General features: G+C 55.9%; 1 protein-coding gene across 4 annotated transcripts in view; it reads left to right on the forward strand.

Moving 5' to 3' along the window:
• The window catches only part of LOC126052025 (dedicator of cytokinesis protein 2-like), an 82,356-nt gene that overhangs the window by 22,640 nt on the left and 39,901 nt on the right, over positions 1-19,815 (forward strand). For all 4 annotated transcript variants that reach the window (XM_049832086.1, XM_049832068.1, XM_049832076.1 and 1 more), the window contains exons 23-28: positions 3,203-3,314; positions 10,868-10,938; positions 11,566-11,672; positions 13,541-13,668; positions 14,446-14,517; positions 16,795-16,890. In XM_049832086.1, the coding sequence (XP_049688043.1) occupies positions 3,203-3,314; positions 10,868-10,938; positions 11,566-11,672; positions 13,541-13,668; positions 14,446-14,517; positions 16,795-16,890 (586 nt within the window). The remainder of the gene's footprint in view (positions 1-3,202; positions 3,315-10,867; positions 10,939-11,565; positions 11,673-13,540; positions 13,669-14,445; positions 14,518-16,794; positions 16,891-19,815) is intronic.

The raw sequence follows: 19,815 nt of genomic DNA on the forward strand, positions 1-19,815 counted from the left end.
AATTAGTTTGCATTGGAATGAAGACATCCCTGAAGACATTTAGTGTTTTTATTCATCTTCCCTTTATCTTAGTGATCTGAACAGTGCAATAACATGGATTCCTCAGATCTTCTAAATACTTTAAATGGTGCTACAATTTGTACACAGCCTATAATTTAAAGAAATTAGATTGTAATTATAATAAGTTACCGCAGAATGCTGTAGCTATTTGATTACGTGTGCTACCGCTGGAATCGGATGAGGAGCTGACGTAGCTCATATGAGGATCCCAGGTTGCTGCGAGGATGATCGCAACAAGGCCTAGCTGGCGTGGGGCAGGTTCATCGCCCAAGCCCCATCAGCAGTTCTGTGGCCACTGCGTGGGGAAAGGGCTCCCCGATTCCCTTCCTCCTGCCTCAGGCAGGAGGTGTGGGAGCTGGTGGGCTGTGAAGGGGCCGGATCCTGGTGCTGCCCATGGGAGTTCTGTGCCCGGAATGTGCTTTCCTGTGGTAACATGCCCCCAGCCCTCCCTCTGCAGGGAGATGCCATGCCACATCTCCAGCCGCGATCGCCTTTGGCACCCCATGCACTCTGCCGGGGCAGGAGGGGACTGGTGGAGCCCCCTGCAACCCCCCGTGCCCTTCCCGACATCAGGGACCTCTCCTGTCCCCCGCCGTGGTGACCCCAAGTCCCCTCGGAGCCACCCTGGCGCCCGTGTGGCTCCGGGGCCGGAGGAGCTGGGGCTTGGTGGTGGTGACGCCGTCTCCCACTCGCTGCTTCCTCCCTGCCGGTTCCTCTGGCTGCTTCTGCTTTTTGGCTGCCACCGAGGGCTGCGAAGTTTTCCTGAAAGTACTTGTGATGGTCATCACGGGGCTTGCCCTGCGTGGGGGGTTCCTCTCTCCCGCCGGCGCCGGGGGACCTGGGGTTGCTCGCCCTCGGCGGCATCCCTTTGCAGCTGCCCACTTTGCAGCTCACGGGCCCCTTGTCCAGCCTTGCTCAGGTCCCCCCTGTTCCTGCAGCCAGCCCCCGCTCTGGCAGCACCCATGGGGTCTGCCACGGCCCCGCTCGACCCCTCTCCTGTCCCCGGGGAACCCAGCATCCCTGCAAGGACAGGCCCCTTACCCCCTTACCCCCCCCCCCCCGCACTCTAGCCAGTCATTTATGCTGATCATCCCCTCCTGCGGGGACTTTGCTGGGGTCCTGTGGTCCCCAAAGGCTGTGGCAGCTGCTGGGCTTCTGCTGCGGTCTGAGCTGCAGGGGGTTCGCAGGCAGAGTGTCCCTTCCCAAGAACCACGCCGACCCTTCCCAAGTAAATCACGTTCAGCACGGTTTGTATCGCAGCCCATACTGATTTTCTTAGTGAGTTGGTGGCTGGATAATTTTTCCTGCCACTTTGCTGATGGTGCTCGGAGGATTTCTGTGACACTCCTTGAGCTGGGTTCTGTGCCAGAGCCTGAAGCTGCAGAAACCGAGGCGGGAGTGTGCCCAGTGTCCCAGGAGGCATCAGGCTCAAGGACCAGGCTCCACCTGCCAGTTTTCCTGATTAAATCCTCCAAACCAATAGGTCCATGTTAAAAAAAGATCATGCTGACCCACGCCTGCTGCAGCAATGCAAATCAGCCGTTATCTTGGCTTAATTGAGCTGCATGCTCCCAACTGCTTTATACTGCTCTGGTTTGAGTCATTACACACTTAAAAGTTCAGCAGTCAGTGTTGACAATATGTCTTATGATTGTTAAAATAGCATATTGTATTCACGCATGCCCTCTTTAAGATAAAATACAGAATTTTGTAGGCAAGAGTTTACGGTGGAGGTGATGTTGAAAATCCATGTCAGTCGGTTGTGGGTAGATGCATTAAAAAAAGGGACTGTGAAAATCTAACAAATCTCTCATAAATTAAGATCGTTGCATGGTATCGTTGCTGTGAGAGTAAAAGCTGCATGTGGACCTTCCTTTCCTTTTGCTTATTTTAACACATACAGACTTCTTATAAATTTCCTGGCCTCTGGTGGGGTTTTGGGCCACACAGAGCAGCTGGGCCAGGCTCCAGGGCTGCGGGATGGCGCTGTTAGAGGCTCCCACTGTTTGGTAACTTTTAACACGCCGGATGAGAGGGAGGGACCTTTCTTGAGTTAGTCTAAGCTCTGGTTTGACTTGGAAGTCGGTCAAGAGCTGTAAACCAGCCGCTGCTCAGCTGATGCATTTGTCTGAGCACATCTGAGATGCCTCAGGCAGATCAACAGGCTTGTTCCCGCTGCCAAACTTAGGATGTTTCATATGTTCCCTCGGGTTTGTTTACCAGATAGGAAAGATGAGTTTGAACAGAGAACTATCCAACTGTAATTTTATAAAACAAAGCAGAAAAGTTTTTACAAAAACTAGACTCAGTAAAAATAGCTGGTAAGCAAAAAATGCAGATCTTGTTTGTTCTGCTGCTGTACGCACAATTAGAAACCAAAACACAATTAAAAACCAAACACATTTTGCTTGCCATGGTGGCAGTTGGCGTGCAGGAGTCAGGTCGGGCTGGAAAATGCGGCTGTCTCCACGGCCACGGGGAGATCAGCGTTTTCTCCCTCATTTCCCCCATCTGTACTGCCAAATCGTTCCCCAGCAGGGCTCACTGCTTCATTTGCTGTGTCAATGGATGGGGTGAATTAGCTCAAATACAACCTGTTTTTCACAATGAGTGACTTTATTATGATTATGCATTTGATTAGTAGCTTTGAAACTTTCTCACCGTTTTGCACATCTCGTGGCTAAAATTCCTCATGTGTTTGGTTTGTTCTGCGACTGGTCACGCAGGTTGTGTTCAGGCTGAAGGGCGCAGGAGGTTTCCTGCTCAGGTGGGAAGATACTGACCTCCTTTGAGAGGACTTCGGTGTGTAGAATCATGTAAAAGACTCTATTTAAAAAAAATAATTATTTGTGCGAATACGTATAAGTAGTGTATATAAATAAGACAGAAGAGAGCAGTCTTTAATGTGGGTAATTCTGCACCTCTGAAGCATTGATTCTGGCTGGCCCCGGGGCCGGGCAGTGGCCGTGCCGGGGCAGTGGCTGTGCCAGGCCTTGCTGCTAGACCCAGCTATGGGAAACGGTCACCGAGAAGCATAATTAAGCGGGATCACGGGTGATGCCCGAGCAGAGGCGGCCTGTGTGGCCGGTCCCGGGGGAGGGTGTGTGGCGCGGCGGCGGTGCAGTGACTCTGGCTGTTGCAGGCTCTACGAGGGGAAGGAGACGGCCGAGTTCCAGCGCTCGCTGCAGCAGTTCTTCCTCTCCCTGAACCGGCTGATGAAGTCCCCACTGGAGGGTCCCACATTGCTCTCCCAGGTATGGCGGGGGGACTGGTGCTGTGTGAGGGCTCAGGTCTGGCATGTGGCAGGATGGATGGTGCCCCAGCCGGGGTACTGGCCATCGCCGTGCTGGGGGAACACCAGCCGTCCTGCGTGCAGACCTCCCTGTGCACGGGGTGTCAAAAGGAGCTGCCACCCTGCGTGGTGCCTCACTGTCCCCAGGGACGTCCACTTCTGCCCCTGATGCAAAGCCCCCCCCCCGAGGCCCCAGACCACAAAACCCCACTTTGTGCTGGTGCCTGGGGCTGCAGTATGAGTTTGGGTTAGCAGCTCTGTGTCACTGGGCAAACGCTCTCCTGGCCATACATGTGCTGAAGCCTGGAGAAGAGGGTCTCAGGGAGCTCCTGGGGCTTGTCCCCATCCCAGAGCTGGCCTAGCCCTGCTCCCTGCACCTCGGGACAAGGCTGGCACGGGGGAGCCGGCGGGGGGAGCAGAAACATTGCCCTTTGCACTGTGGGTCCTCGCGGGCACGGCTGCATCCTTTACCAGCAGCCAGTGTCAAAGTCCTCCAGCCACCAGCGTCATGGTGCCGGGGGTCGGAGCTGAATGGAGAACGCGACCGGGCCACACGCACTCTGCGATGTCAGTTAGCGAGAGGAGGCAGGAGCTGGTGCTGGGGCTGAGTCGGTCTTGCTTTGGTGCTGTGCCAGGGGTGAGGATGGGGCCGCACGCTGCACTCTGCACCCGCGGTCTCCCAGCTGGAGAGAGGCACTGCAGAGTGCAGGCAGGGACCTTGTCTGCAGGCTGGGATGCACGGTAGCCCTGGGACAGCTGGCAGCTCCTGCTCCTGTGTTTCATTATTTCATGGTATTCTTAGATAATCCCTTATAAACTAATATAGTTCAAAAAAAAGTAGTTTGAAGACTAATGTGACAGCTATCCTCATGGAGAGGAGCAGGGCTGTCCCTCCTTATCCCCTCTCCCATCTAAACACTGATCACTATCTGGTTTCCATCTCAATACCGTTGCTCTAGAGACTCTCTGCTATGGTAACCCGAGTGCTGCGGCATTTCCGACTGCTGCACAACCACCTGTGCCATTTCTGCATCACTCAGCACCTTGTTCAGGTCTGTGGAAAATAATTCCTGCAAACGCATCCAGAGTAGAGAGGCCACCACCATCCAGGGCAGAGGGGAAAGGTCTGCCCATGCATCACCAAAAAAGGCATCCCTGCAGCTCCTATGGCTAAGATCAGGCATCACGGTGGTGATAGCAAATAATAGCCATGAGGCACACGTGGTGTGGCACGGGCTGCCATGAGGCACAGAGGGTGCAGCCGGGTCTGCCAGCTGCCTGTTGAAAGCACTGGGGAGGAGGCAGAGGACTGTCAGGAGTGGACGAAGCCCACGTCTGGGATCCAGGTATGCTGGGTGTCCAGCCAAGGCGTGGGGAGACACATGTGTGCTTCACCCCAAGTGCCCTGAGCCCGCAGCCTTGCAGCAGGCAACGTGAATTGGAAAAGACGAGGCTGCGGTTACCTCAGCTGGGCTGGCATCTCAGTGCTGGGGGAGTCCAGGCAAGTCCGTCGCACGACTGGCAGTGACTGACTGTCTCAGCAGGACAATTTTTCCAGCTGCAGCACTGTTGTGGTTCCTCTGGTGCGCTCGAGGCACTGTGGGTACGTGCAACAGCTGAACATCGTTAAAAAGCAGACTGGAAAATGGTATTTCCTCAGGTACTATTGCACTGCTGTGGCTTCAGGGCAGGATCTCTTAGTTTGGGGTGAGGATTCAGCAGGAGCTGCCCTCCACCCAGAGCAGCCTGTAGGAAGCTGGAGCTAGGCTCGGAAGTTTGCCTGCTGCTGCCAGGTTTGCAGAGTCCGACTGCGCTTTCTCCTGGAAACGGCTGACTTCTGCAGTGGGATCCCAACTGCCGAGCAGGAGCTTTCTCTGTGAAAATAGCTTTCCTGGTTGCTGTTATTTTGTTAGAGAGAGCAGGAGAGGTTGAAGGTCTCTGGCAGATCTGTGCTGTTCTCTTTAGGAGAAATGTCCCCCTTGGAAGGCTCCCAGGCTCTTCCTTGGGGATTGCTGGAGTCTCGAGCAGGTCTAGGTGCCGGGGCCACGCTCTGTAGTGGGCTTTTGTGTTGTGCAGTAGCAGGACGCAGTCCTTCGGAGAGACCTTCCCTCTGCTCCCATTTCTTCTGGGTGTCAATACCTAGACTTGGAGATCTCATCACTGGGTCGCTGGCTTGGTGGTGGCTCCTTGGAGGGTGGCAGAAAGGGGAGCTTGTCCATCGCATCAGGGTGGCATCAGGGTGGTTTCTCATTGATGTGCCCCAGGTCATTGCCTCCCAACTTTAAGGTTTTCAATTTTGTCAATGCAACATGCATTTGGTATTTCTGACCCTGGCTTCATGCTTAGCCGCATCACGGTGCATGGTGTCAGCTTGCCCCGAGCATGGTGTCAGCCAGGTCTTCTCCTTGCCGTCACTTGTCCTCCTTGGTGCTCACCACCGGCTCTGCTGCTCTGCAGGCATTATGGTGATGGGGTTTCTTCCACATCACCAACGAAGTGTTTCACTGGGGGAGAGAGTGCCCAGGTGAAATTATTCAGCGTGGAAGTGAAAATCAGAAAATGGTCTTAAAAGTGAGAAATCTCTTAACCTTAAACACATGGTGATGGGCTTTGAGCTGACCAGTGCACTGGCAGATGAGACCTGGGACTATCACAGATAGTGCTCTGGCAATGTCAGCTCCGTGCCTGGCACCGATCAGGGAACACTCACTCAAAGTTGGGAATTATCAGGAAGGGACTTGAGAAGAAAACAGAAAATGTCCTTTGCCACAGCATAAGTTCCTGTGGTGCATCTGTGTCTGATGCCCATGCTTCAGAGTGTGCAGTCGAGCTGGAAAAACCCCAGCAAAGGGTGACGAGGTGTATGGGGCAGCTTGCAGGTGGGATCACCTACCTGGCCAGACCAGACCCCTCCATCCTGGAAAAGAGATGAGCAAGGAGCTGGCCGGGGAGCTGCAGATTCGCTTCTCATCTGGGGAGGAGGGTAGGAGTTGGAAATGGTTGCTCAAGGTCTCTCCTCACTCAGGAAGGAGGGAGTATCTCATGAAATGGGCAAAGGCAGTGCTTGTTCATCTACTGTGTGATGAAGCTGCCGAGCCCCTTGTGATGGTCTGTATCTGCTCCTTGGAGCAGGCTGTGGATACTGAAAGTTTGTGCAAGTTTGCAAACAGCTGTATTGATCTGTGGAAGAAAAATCCACCCAAGTTTATTTAAATATATAGACCTTTCTGACTCAAGAGGCCCTGACCTCAGGAAGCACCACTACAGGCTGGTGAGAAAGCAACGTCCTGTCTTCTTCCCCTTTGAGCCTCAGACCAAGTACCGAGCCTCGTGCTGGCTGGCTCCTGGTGCCTCTGCCTGGCATCACCATTGCTCCCCTGTCCGGAGGGTCCTGTGGCTTCCCTGGTGTCCTGACCCTCAGTCACCCCAGCCATGGTTCTTGTGCTGCATCCTGCACTGGTTTCTGCTGGACCCCAGCCACTGGGTCTTGCTATATCCAGCCCTGATGATGTCTCCTGAACATCTTGAGCAGGTACTCCAGGGAAAATTTTTTTTTTCTTGTTCTCTAAGCAGACTTTGTAGCTGCTTTACAGAGCTTGCAGACCGCCCGCAACTCTGACTGCAACTACCAGCTCCCATCTAGCAGTTGAAGGTGATACCCAAAAGAAAGATCTGATAGTGGCTGACGTAAGCTTCACAGCTTCATCCCGTTCTGCCTACTCTTTTCGTTAAAGCTGCAATTATCTGATCAGCCCAAGGCAGAGCTGATAATAGCTCTTTAGCTGCAGCACTCCTGCAAAGGCCACCTCTCTTGTGGAGAGCGCCAGTCCTCTGTTGGACTACTTCAGGCTGGGGGGTTTTGTACTATTTTGATTACTCAGAGCTGTGGAGAGGAGGCTAAGTCTCTTTTGGCTCTGCTTACCGGTGTCAGAGAGGCTGGGGGCCAGGGCCAAACCCAAAGTGTGGTCCTAGCCACAGAACAGGAGCAGCTCTTCAGCCAAACACCTCCAGCATCCCCAATAAACACTGTGACCTGGATGGTGCCGCTGATGCAAAGGAGGTGGAAGGCTACCTGCTCCCTGCATGCAGCTGCTTTGCACATCTCCAGCCAGATGATAGAGCTTCTGCTGCAACTGCTCCCTGCCATAGCCACAGGGCCCTTGGGAAGAGCTTCACTCATCCCACTGCTTCCCTCCTGGAGCCCTGGTTTTCTCTGCATGCAAAGAAGTTGAGTTTTGAGGTGAGATTGGTGTGCTGACTTAAGTGAACTTAGGGCTTGTGCCAGCTGCCAAGCGCTGAGCAAGGCAGAGCAGAGCATCATGCTGCTGCCAGCACAGCTGCGAGCTTCAGGGGACCCAAACTGGGTGCCAAGCCTGCAGACAGACCGCGCAGGCATGCAGCAATGGCATGCCACTACTCGTGGTGGCTGCATGTTTCCCATTGTTCATGCCTTGAGGACAACCTGCTCCCCTCCATCTTTCCTAAGGTTTAGGTCCAGCCTTACCTGCAGCTCAGCAGGGTGGAGCGGAGGAGATGGCCCCAGCCTGCTGCAGCCCCTTGGAGTATTTGGGTTTGCTTTGCACTTCATAGCCTGGGTCAGGGGCTGTGTTTTCCTGAGGGGGTGGGTGCTCATGAGTGTCCATGGTTGGAGCTTTGCTGAGGTTGCTCTGACTCTTCCCCTGTGGCCGCTGCCACGTGGGTGGGTTTCTGCAGGACACCCTGCCACCAGCATTGTGCAAAGGTAACAGTCACTGCTATGCACACCAGAGGCAGCTCCCGCCCCAGGCCGGCGGCCGCTGGGCTCCGCACCCATCCCTGCTCTGTGCTGGGCTCCCTGACAGCCGTCTCCCTGCCCGCAAGCACGGGACCCGGCAGGTGGGTGTCGGTGGTCCATCCTCCAGCTTCACCAGCACTGCCAGAGCATCACCAGTGATGGCACGGACAGGGTAGCAGGTTTGAACAAACATTGCTGTTCTGAGCCGGGGAGAAATTGGACACAATTTGTACGTCGTGGCCAGGCTGACATGCTCTTGCCATGAAAAATCAGTAAGAGAGGGCTCATCCTCAGTGGTGAAACAAAGACATTTTCAGTTCTGCAAGGCCAGGCAGTTACCTCAGCAGTTACGATAAAAGCCAGAACAAGTTTCTGGAGGAAAGCCTTTCTGAGACATAGATGCCGATGTTTAAGAAGTCTTGTAACACTGGAAAGAGACTTGAGGAATGGGAAAAATTCTGTATTGGCTCATTTTTCAAAAAATGAATCAAATGACCTTGCTAACTGCAGACCAAAGAGGCTGACCATTGATCCCAGCTCAGTCATGGAGAGGATGCAATCAATTCAGAGTTAAAGGCTGACAGTATAATTTATGTTAATCAGTCCAGCTTTACTAAGCATGGAGTTTAATAAAAAAAAATCAAATTTATCTGTTACTTTTTTGAAGTTACAAATGTGACTGACTAAGATAGCTGACATAATAGGCGAGACTAACAACTGTTTGACTTGATACAGCATTCTGATTTAAAATTAGCATTGTGTAAGTTTATTAAAATAACTACTTTTAATCTCCTTAATATGTATCTTAGTTCTAAAAAAAGTCATTACAAATGGAGAACCGTCGTGCTGGGATGGGCATTTCTTTTGGGTCCCAGGGGAATCGGCTCTCGGCTCAGACATCTCTGCGTGTTTGCCGATTTGCCAGAAGCGGCCGTGGCCGGTGCAGGGGGCACAGGCGGCAGCGGCGGTGCTGGATAATGGGAAGCTGCTGGTCTGCGCCCAGGCTGTGTAGGCAGAGAGGTGCCGGGGCAGGGGATGGGGCTGCAGAGCAGCAGCTGGGAGCAGAGCTGGGACCTGCCAGCAGTGAGTGGCCGAAGGCGACTCTGAGTGTGGTCTCATTGCAAGGAAGTAAGTTAATCCCTGGATTTATATGCAAAGAGGCATTAAATGGAAGCATCTGGAGGGGCACATGATGCAAACGAGGGTGCTGGTGGATGACGCGCCTGGTCTTGCTGCCCTCGGTTGCAACAGGTATCTAAGTATCGGAGAAGGGTCTGCAAGAGCTGCAGAAATGACTCAGTCTGGTGCGTTTGATGGAAGTTAACACTGTTTCAGTCAGCTAGAAGAGGGTAGTGGAGAACTCGATCACAGTCTTTGCAAACCCAGAGGGAGAAGATGTTGCTGGAGCATCGCTTAGTGCCACAGGCAAAGGCAGAGCCCAGTCCAGCAAAGGGCACTGGAGCTCACCAAGCTCACGGGGAACGTGGTGTTGGGCAGCAGGATGGGCGACCGCCGCTGCTGGAGCCGGCTCTGGGCTGGCAGGGCCTCTGGAGTTTTTAATCTGATCTGGAGGTCTTCATGGAGCCATCCCAGCTCAGGCTGAGGGTCTGTCCTGCCCATTACTGCCCAGCAAGGGGTCAGGGTCGAGCAGAGGTTTCAGTCCTGCTGCTGGGTGCTCCCAGGGCAAACCCCTCCAGTGACCTGCCCAGCCTGTGCCAATTATCTCTGTATTTGCTGTGCTCTGTCCAAGGTGAACTTGTCCAGGCACTTTTTAAAACCAGGCAAATTTGCAATAGGCACTGGTTTCTAAAACTCCTGCTGCAACTCAGAGGGAGATGACAGACTTGATGCTGAAGCCACTGGGTAAAAATTCCCGGAGCTGAATCTTGTTGCAGTCAGCCCCGTGTGGATCTGCAGGCACCGAACCTCCTGAAAATGATGTTGAAGTGCAGAAGTGTGTGGAGACCACCTCTGGCACCTGGCTGCACCCGGAGGCTGGAGGGTCCCCAGTGCTGCTGTCAGCACAGCTTGAAGCTTGGGGAAGCCTGAAGGACCAGCTATCCTGGCAAAGCTAGAGATAAGCAGAACTCAGTGAGTCGTTTATGCTACTAAGTCACATCATAGACATAGCGAAACAGATTTTAATGCAGAACAATTTGTGGTCAGTGTGTTTGCTGTTCCAAAAAAACAAATAGCCCTGTGTCCCCCACCTTCGCAGCCTTCCAGCGAGGGCATGGAGCCAGGCTGGGTGCGCGGCAGTCCCGTTCCTCTGGCAGCCGCGGCTGCGGCAGCAGCAACTGCGGCCGTGAGCAGTGCTGGGGGGTTTTACACACAGCGCAAGCCAGGTCCTACATACCTGGTATCATGTTGTAGGAGTTCATGTGGTTTCAAGGTAAAAGCTAGAGACAGTTATTGACAACATTGGAGGTATGTGACCGTAGCGGTTCTGGGTGTCTTGTGGACACTGGTGGCTTGGCGAGAGGAAGCTGCTCCCAGCTGGATGCCCCTTCCCAAGGGATGGCAAGGGTGATGGGCTGCTGGCTGCCGGCCAGGCTGGGCACAGTGCTGCTTTAATGAGAGGGGGCTGAATGAAGATGGTGCTGGCTCAGCACCCACAACCTTGGGGGTAGGCAGGAGAAGCCAGGGGTCACCTTCCTGCCCACACGGCATCTGTCCGTCTGTCTGTCCTGGGCATGTAGCAAAGCAGGGACAGTGCAGGCAGGTCTCTCATCTCTTTGCAGGGAGCAGCCCTGAAGTACCTGCCTTCCATCCTCGAGGACGTGTTTGGGATCTTCGACTCCTCTGCACTGGGGTAGGGTCCCATCGCTCCCATCATCCCCAGCCCTGCTCTGTGGCATGCTAGGTGCCTGCCGCAGCTACCTTTGCCCCTGCTCCCATCCTGCGGCGACCCCCCCATCCTGGAGCTGCCGGCAGGAATGCTGGCTGATGCTGTTGAACTGAGGGTGAGGGCAGGCAGAGGGTTTCCTGATGCCTGGGAATTGCCTCCTTACCGCCTTCCTAGTGCAAAGCCAGGGGAGGGTTTTGCTCAATTTTAGCAGTAGCCTGTGCTTCAGGCGGAGGCTGAGGCTGGAAACCCTCAGTCCCAGCTGGGTCCATTTCATGAATTCAGGCAAGGTTTTTACTGCGGGTGTCTCTGCATGGCTGTCTGCGGTGGGCATGGGCTGCCTTGCGGCTTTGTGCGATGGGACCATCCTGCCCTGCACCTCCCCGCACAGCTCTGCCCACATCGAGTGGCTCCCCCCCTGCCCAGCAGCCCCATCCTGACTGAAACATGGGGGCAATCGGTACCCGACCCCCTGCTGCTGCATTTGTCTTCTGCAGAAGGAGAGGGGCTGCAGGTGCTTGGGACTGCAAAACAAGCGGGGCTCTTGCAAGCCCTGTATTTAACACTCCTTAAATCCTCCCGCCTGGACCACAGGGCTTTGCTGCGGGACTTCATTGGGAACCTGCCGCCCCAGCGCCTGCTGAAGCAGAAGCTGCAGTCCCTGACCAACATCGTCAACAGCAAGATCTTCCAGTCCTACGGTGAGAAGGGACACCAGGGGTCCTGGTGGCACTGCTGAGCTCCTCTGGGAGGGCCATGGCACAGGGCGGGGACGGGTCCCTGCCGCAGGGACCCCTCCTCTGCCCCGAGACAGGGTGGCTCTGCAGAAGGAGGCAATTCCCTTGAGCCTGTGCTGGAACCACGCGTTGCCCAGCCCTTGCCAGGGTGCAGCTGGTGCTGTTGGAGTGAACTCTCCTGCTGTCTGAAATGCTGCCAGGCTGCAGAGGGAAATACGGTTTAGCTGAAGCACTACGCAGTCAGCGTGATGATGGTTTAGCAGTTGTGTTTGGGAAGGGGGTGTTGGGGGCTTGCTGTCAGACTGGAAGGGTTTACTGGGTAGGATTCACCAGGCCTGCTGTGACTCTGATGCTGTTTGGTATTCTTAGGAGTAATCTAGGTGATGGAAAAAAGAGTAGACTTGGTGAATTTTGGCCTGCAAGGCAGAAGTGACTGGAGGCATGCTGGAGGACAGACTCAGGATTTAAAATAATCTCAACAAGTTGGAGAAAAGGTTTTGAAAGATATAGATTGTATTTAAATTAAAACCAATGATGTGAAAGCAATCACTGAGCACGCAGGCGTCGGAGCACAGGGCAGCAGCAGTGCTGCAGGAGGGGTTTGGGGCCAAGGGAGCAGAGGGGCTTGGTGATGCAGCCCTCACAGGGGGAGCATCCCTTGGACACATAAGCACCCTGCTCAGCATTGCTGAGGCCTCGGCTGGACTTACTTCCAGGTGTGGTTTTGGGTGGCACGAGAAACTTGTGTCTAAACTGGAGAGAGTCCAGAAGCAAGCAGTGGGAGAAACAGCTTAGAAGTCAGGGCAAGGAAGAAATGACTGAGAGCTTGGGGCAGGAAAGGGCACAGGGGAGACACGATAAGCTTCCAAATATCCACATGGCATTGTCAAAGAGAAGGGGAGTGGGCTGCTTTGAGGGGCTGGACGGGAGGCCCTGGGTTTCAGCCACAGCAGGGAGGCTCAGGGGAGCAGGGGAGCTGCTCAGCTGCGGGCATCAGGAACTGTTCTGTGTCTCTGCTTGTGGAGACTTTGAGAGATGGCAACAGGACCATGTCTAATTTGGTCATTGAGGTCACCTCCTGCTGCATGCTCCAGCTCTGCTCTGAGCCACCATGATCCCATGAGTGCTTCCCACATCCTTCCCTGCATCCCTGTGTCCCCTGTGAGCCAGGACAACACCGCTCCTCTATACCCCACAACAAGCAGACAGTTGTGCCAGGAAGAAAACAATGAAGAAATGTTTTCCCCCATGTTCCTTCCCTTCAGTCCCCCTTTCGTGGTGCCATCGTAGTGATAACCAGCAACGAGGAGCCGTCAGTGCAGCATGGTGTCACAAATACCAGCCCTGGCCAGAGGAACAGAGTAGTATGCAATAGGAAGAGCAGCAGGTTTTTCATACATTCAGCACTAGAGACTCTAGTTTATCTAGATGGTGTCCAGTTTAAAAAGTCTCCATCTGTTAAATCTGAAGCACCTTTAATAGAGCAGAGAAGCAGAGCAAAGTCCATTAGTGGAAGCTGAAGCAAGAAAGGTTCAGATGAGGCTTTTCTATTTTATTTTACTTTATTTTAGTGGAGAGGATAAGTAGCTGCATAGCAGGGTGCAATGAAGTCTCTGTTTTGGAGCCTTTCCACCAGAATGTAATGTTTTTCCAAAAGCCCTGTCCATCCAAGGAGGAGGTTGACAGCTCAATGCATGTGGGTCGCAGCCTAGACCAGGCATTGTGCTGGTCCCGTCCATCTTGTTGGTCCCTTTCCTGTCCGGTCTTCTCGGGTGCTGGGGTGGTGCTGGCACCCACCAGCCCTGTGCCTCCATGTCTGTCTGCCCCAACAGAGTGCCGGGAGCTGCTGCTGCAGACGGCGGTGCCCATCCTGCAGGAGCTCATCGAGAAGGGGGAGGAGGAAGATGCCTGCATTGAGCTGCTCAGCAACATCCTGGAGGTGCTGTACAAGGCCCAGAAGGTAAATCCCGTCTTCTCTGCTGCCTCCTTTTCCCTCTCCAGTAGTCACCTTGGAAGTGACCTGACTAAACCTGTTTGATTATGGTTAAGCACAAATTACTGGCCACGATATGGTTGGGACTGATCGTGGTAACCCAAAGTCAAAGGGGGCCATTGGTGCCTACTATCCCAGTGGGAATCTGCCCAGGATGGGGGTAAAACCCTTTTGATTTCCACCTCAGCTGGTCTCTGGCAAGTTCCCGTCAGTCCCCATAAGTGAGGAAGAGGCCTCTAAGCCAAGAGACAGCACCGACCCGAGGGTGAGGGGGTCCATCACTGGCTGTGCCTCTTGCTGTCCCTGCTCTGCAGACGCAGGAGGAAGGCAAGGGCAGGGGACATTTGCCTGCTGGCCCCTGGGCAGCACAGGGAATGCACAGTGTTGCACTCCCAAATTACCAGTGACGGCCCTAAAGGTGAGCCAGAGCCCCATGGCATGGGGGGAGTCCAGCCCAGAACCCCTCAGCAGAGAGTTGACCATGCCCAGGCAGTGGGGAGCCCCATGTGCCCCCTTCTCCCTGCACTGCCCGCAGGAGCCTGCCTGCTAGTGTGAGGAGCCAAAGCAAGAAATCCCAGTAATACACCAGTCCAGCTGCAACTCGGGGCTGAGTGTCCAGCTAGGCATGGTCCTGCTGTGGGTGCCTGACCACCCAAACACAACTCGTCCCAGGATGGCCACCGGTGGGATGGGGCTGTCCTTGCTGGGCATCAGCCCAACTTCCCGGGGTGCTGTTTGTTGCAGAGAGCAGAGGAGCTGCGAGCGCAGCACAGCACAGGCAAGGGACGGCGCAAGGACTGTGGGGATGCGGAGTTGGTGAGTCCCTCTCTGGTGGGCTTTGGCACTCGGCGGATGGTGTGAAGGAGCCAGGTGCCCCTGTGCATTTGGGAAGGGCTTATCTGCATCTCACTATGGTGACAAACCCTGTACAGTCACCTGGAGTCAATGCATGGAGCTGGGCTGCTAGCCGGGATGCTGCAGTGATGGGGTCAGGCCTGGGAGGTGCCTTGCAGGGCTGGGAGGGTGCGGGTCTGCGTGGCTTGAGGCTTGCTGTGAGCCCCCAGTGCCCCATGTCCCTCCCTGGGGTGGGGGATGCCTGTGTCCAGACCTTCACCCTGGCTCCCCGCAGCCTCGGTGCTTTGTTATGCACCCGCAGGTGAGCCCGGGATGTTCTCTCTCCTCACTCGGGCAAGGAGCGAGCGAGGTCTCATGGCTCTTGGGGGGCACTGGGGCTGCGGGGTGGCCTGGCGGCATTCCCAGTGCAGCAGGTGAGGCACGTGCAAGGTGTGCCGGCACTCCAAAGCTGGCTCACGCTGGATCACCGCCCTGCCAGTGTGCTGGTGGCACTGCTTGGCCCTGCCGGAGTCACTGCTCCCCAAGCCCTGGAGCACTTAGGACTGCTCAGGTCATGCAGACACGGCTGTACTGCTGGAGAAGGTCTGGCAGAGCAGATGCAGGGATGAAGGATTGCTTTTGTTAGAGTGCAGGAAGGATAAAGCATGGGCTTGCAACACTGGAAGCAATGTACAAGGACAGCACAACTGGTGACTGCTGATGGCCTTGGCAGCGGGACCTGCAGTCACGGCTCTCCTTGTAGGCTTCTCTTTTTGGCATTGCAGGTGTTTGGGCTGAGCACATGAAAGTCACAGGCACAAGCACAGTCCTCACATGACTGCGCTGGCGGCATGTCCATACCTTGGTAGCCATTCTCCTTTCCCCGTGTTGCCTGGGTGCTGCCCTGCCTTTCTGCAGCTAGCACTGGGCCATGTCCCTGGGCAGCCAGTGAGCCCATCACCATCTCTCTGTGCAAGCCCCAGTCCACCCACAGTGGGGCCGAGTGGCTGGAAGTTGTGTGGCAGCTGTTGGTGGTGGCTGTTCCTGCAACTTTTTGGGAAAGCACAGGGATCTGTGCTCTGGCTCTGCAGGGTACTTCCTCAGTTTCTGTCCTTTCTAGGCTGATCTGTGCTTTGGGGTCCCTTTCTGGGACCCCTTGGGAAATCCAGACATCACATCTACAGCACAGCAACCGGCGCTGTGGAAGCTGAATTAGACACGTGCCACCATGACCTGGATGAGTGAAGTGGCTCTGTGAGCATGGCTTTTTAATTCCCATGGCACTGGGAAGCCCAGGCAGTGGAAGGGAAAGCTTGGAAATTGTAGTTGAAATGTCTTGTTTTGGCTTTAACTATAAAACCTAAAAAAGCCTTTAAGGAGAGGATGGTCTGGATGCTCAGGGGTGAGGACACAGCTCTTGTTTCAACCCCATGTGAGCTGAAACTCACCTTTGCCTGCCTAGTGTGGATGCAGCCATCCCCAGCTGAGCGGCTGGCTTTGCCAGGGAGGTGTACGAGGCCGAGCTGTACAGAGACCCCAAGCCCCATATTTACACCGGAGTGCATCGCCTTGTTCCAGCACCAGCTGGTCACCCTGATGCTGCCAGCCCCCTGCGTGGTGATTAAACAAGCTGAACTTGCTATGCTGGAGTGGACAAGACTTTTATTTCAGTATTCCATATAAGTCACGAATCTTTAGAGTCAGCTTGTGATTTCCCATCTCCCGAGGTGCCACAAGCCTGTCCCTTCTGGCAGTGTGATCCTGCCTGACCACTGCCACAGACCAAAGCTCTCTGGTCCCATGGCTGAGGATAGCAGGCACAGGGCTTGTCCAACAGCCATGGTTGGAGCTGGAGAGGTGTTGGGGCTCATCCAACAGCCACGGTCTGGAGCAGAGCTTCTTCCTCCCTGCTGCATGGGGCCCTACGGAGTGCTGAGGAAACTTGTGCCCTCAGTTCCAGCTCCGTGCCCTCTGCCAGGAATAACTGCCAACACTGTGCAACCTCCTTGCCTGCATTTTTTGGTGAGCCTCAGTAATCGCAGCGGTGCTGACCACGTGTGGCCTGGGAGTTGGTGTGCCCCCAGTCCAGCCTGCCAGTGCCAGGAGCCGACAGGGGCTGGGGACCACGCGCCAGCTCTGTGCTGTGGGGGTGATTCCTGTCAGCTGCGGTGACGGTGCTGTCACCTGTGCCTCCCTCCCAGAGCCATGGCAGGCAGCGCCAGGTGCTCAGGCATGGCCGTGACACCTCTTACCTTGCAGGCGAAGGTGAAGAAGCACATCCAGCTGATCCTGGAGCGGCTGCTGCACACCGTCAATCGGAGGGTGATCGTCCTGGACCGGGAGAATAGCCTGCGGGTGAGTACCACTGCTGCCACTTCGCGCTGCGCCAGGCGTCGGGGCCGCACCACTTCCCACAGCTGCCTTTGGGCGACGTGGGAGATGCAAGAGGCGTCGCCGATTTAGGGGTCTGGGACCGGGTGACCAGCACTGCTCCTCAGCTGGCACTGCAGCCTGGTACCAGCTGGCTGGGGCTGGATGTGCAGGTATTTAACGCAGCAGGATGCACCAGTAAGTCCAAAAGGGAAGGGGAGCCGTGCCAGGAGCAGGTCTGGAACAGAGGGTGTGTTGGGAGGAGCAGGCAGCGTGTTTGTGATGCAGGAATTCCATTTTGGAAGCAGTTGAGGGGTTTGGGCTGTATTGTCCAGAAAACAAGTCACTGGACCCGGTGAACTGTCACAATTTTACATGCCAAGAACATGTGGGAGGAATGTGCTGGGACACCCAACTCTTATGGGGGGAGTAGGCAGGTCAGAGCACTGCTTGGCCGAAGCTTCATGCAAAGCAGCTGCACTGGGTGCAATGATCTTAATCATGAAGGAGGGGGAAGCAGAGCTGTGGCCAGCGTGGGTTCATGGGCACTCTGATGTGGATGTGGCGGCAGACCCAATGTGCTCAGCCGAGCAGTGAGGAGTGGGCCTGACAAGCTGCTCTGGGTCACAAGGGTGGGAGAGGAGCTGGGTCTGACCGTGTTCCAGGACCCCGGAGCGAGTGGTGGGGCTATGCAGTGGCAGGGAAGTGCCATGCCACAGGGAAGCGCCACGCTATGCCATGCTGCATGCCATGCCCGGGAAGGTGTGGGCATCTGGAGCGGAAGCTTGGCCCTTTGCTTGAACCTTCTTGGCATAAGCCTGCAGGTTTGCCATCCTGTTCTTTGTTCTCATTAAAAAACACCTAACTAAACCAAGGCAATAACTTTATCCTCACTGGACCTGCCCACGCCTTTCGGCAGATGAGGCTGCCCTGGTCTGCGAGCATCCTGGATGCTGGGATTGCTCCTGCTGATGCGCTGAGGCACCGGCATTGCTGCTCCCTGCCCAGTGACCCCTTCTCATACCCCCAAGGGACAGCGGAGGCACAAGGTCTCCCCTCTGGCTCGCGGCTCAGGCTGCCCTCCCCTCTCCGCTTGGCTGGCGCAGCCCTGTAGGTGCAGCCCCATGGTGACATTTCCCAACAGCGGCTCTGCTGTTCTGGGGTGGCTCTACCAGCCAAGCTGATGGTGGGTGCAGTCCCTGGCATGCATTTGGGCACAAGTGGCCTCGTGGCCAGGCAGTGCCACTTCACCAGACGCGTCCCTGGCTCTGCTGCCGAAAGCTCTGCTGCCGGGGCTGTGCCAGGCGGGCACAGCGGGCTCTCAGCGTTGGAGTATGATTCACATGTGACTCAGGCAGGAGATGCGTACAGGGTTGCATTTCGTATCATCTTGCTTTTAGCCTTTGTTCCCAGGCTGCGTGATTCAGTGCCAGAGGAAGCAAGAGCAAAAAGAGCTGTTGGGTGTGCTCTGCCGGGCTGTGACAGAGGCGAGGAGGGATGCTGGGTGCTGAAGTATGGCCCCATATACAGTGCAGGAGAAGGGGAGCGATCCTTTGGCTGCACCTCACTCTGACCGCTTGCTCCCCTTCCCATGCGCTGGCCCTGCTGGGCTCCAGAAACGCTGTCTGGCATCTTTCCCAGTGTCGTTCATGATTTCCATGATGCTGCTCCTGCATTCAGCCTGGCATCTGAGGCCCCTCAGCCTGGGCTGCTTCAGCAGCTCTGGCTGCCAGGAAGGTCTGAGGGGACCAGAGGCGCATGTGTGGCCGCCATCCGTCCATCCACCCTGTTGCTGCTGGGCAAGAAGGGAGGAGGGCTGCAGATTCATTGTCCCGGGAACTTGGGCACTGAGAGGCCTCTGACCTCCCCTGACCCTGCCTGGACAGTTTGGCTCCATCCCATGCGGCTCGCGAGCAGGGAAGGACAAGCTGCTGCAGGAGAGGCTGCGGCTGAGGCTCAGGCAGCCGCTGGCGAGCGGGGCCAGTGCTGGGCACTGCAGCGTCTCCCACGGCCGAGCAGCTGGGGCAGCTTGGGACCATGGGAGCCCCTCGGCACTGCCGACCCTCCTCGGGAGTGCCAGCTGGGTGCCTGGCACAAGGGATGGGGTTTAATGTCAGGTCAGCTCCTGCACGTGCAAGTCTCCTGCTTTGGGGTACCATGGTGTGGGCACCAGCTGGAGAGGCCGTAGCCAGACCTTCTCACCCTCTGCTCGCCCTTGCCGGACCTCTGTGGCTGCAACAGCTGCTTGCTGTGGCCCCGGGTGCCAGGTGCCTGCTGGAGGAGGCTGGGGAATGTCCTCTTCTCTAAGGAGACCCCGCTGGGAGAGCTGTGACTGCTCCTGCCACCGGCAGATGCTGAGCTGAGAGCCTCCGTGCCACACTCGGCATCGCCCCGGGATCTGGGAAGCACTCGCCCCGCAGCTCCACGGCAGCAGAGGGTGGTCAGGGCACAGCGCATCCCAGCAGGCTGGGGAGGAGCTTGGGGAGCACTTACTGCACCGCGCTCGGTGTACACTCGCTGCCCACTGCCGCCGCCGGCCGCTTTGATCTGGGACCCTCATTAAACTGATGCTGAATTTCTCCTCTCGTGGGCAGCCTTGCAGAGGCTGGAATATTTGAGCTGCTAATTCCTTTCTCCCTGTAATTAGCCAGCGCATCCTGCAGCCAGGGAGGCCCTGCCAGATGGCCATAAAGGGGAGAGGGAATTTCTAGCTCCTGCAGCCCCTGCTCCTGTGGCAGCCCCAGGTACAGGCAGACTGCACAGGGCTCAGCCCCCCAGCCTCAGTTGAAGATGCTTGCTGGAAGGAGAGCCGTGTTCCCCCCGCCCCCGGGGCCCCCACGCAGCCCGGCCTCCCACCCGGGAGGTTTTTAGGGACAGGTCTCCTCTCTCCCAGCCAGGGTCCCACAGAGA

Source organism: Accipiter gentilis, chromosome 3 (assembly GCF_929443795.1).
Source record: "Accipiter gentilis chromosome 3, bAccGen1.1, whole genome shotgun sequence".
Lineage (NCBI taxonomy): Eukaryota > Metazoa > Chordata > Aves > Accipitriformes > Accipitridae > Astur > Astur gentilis.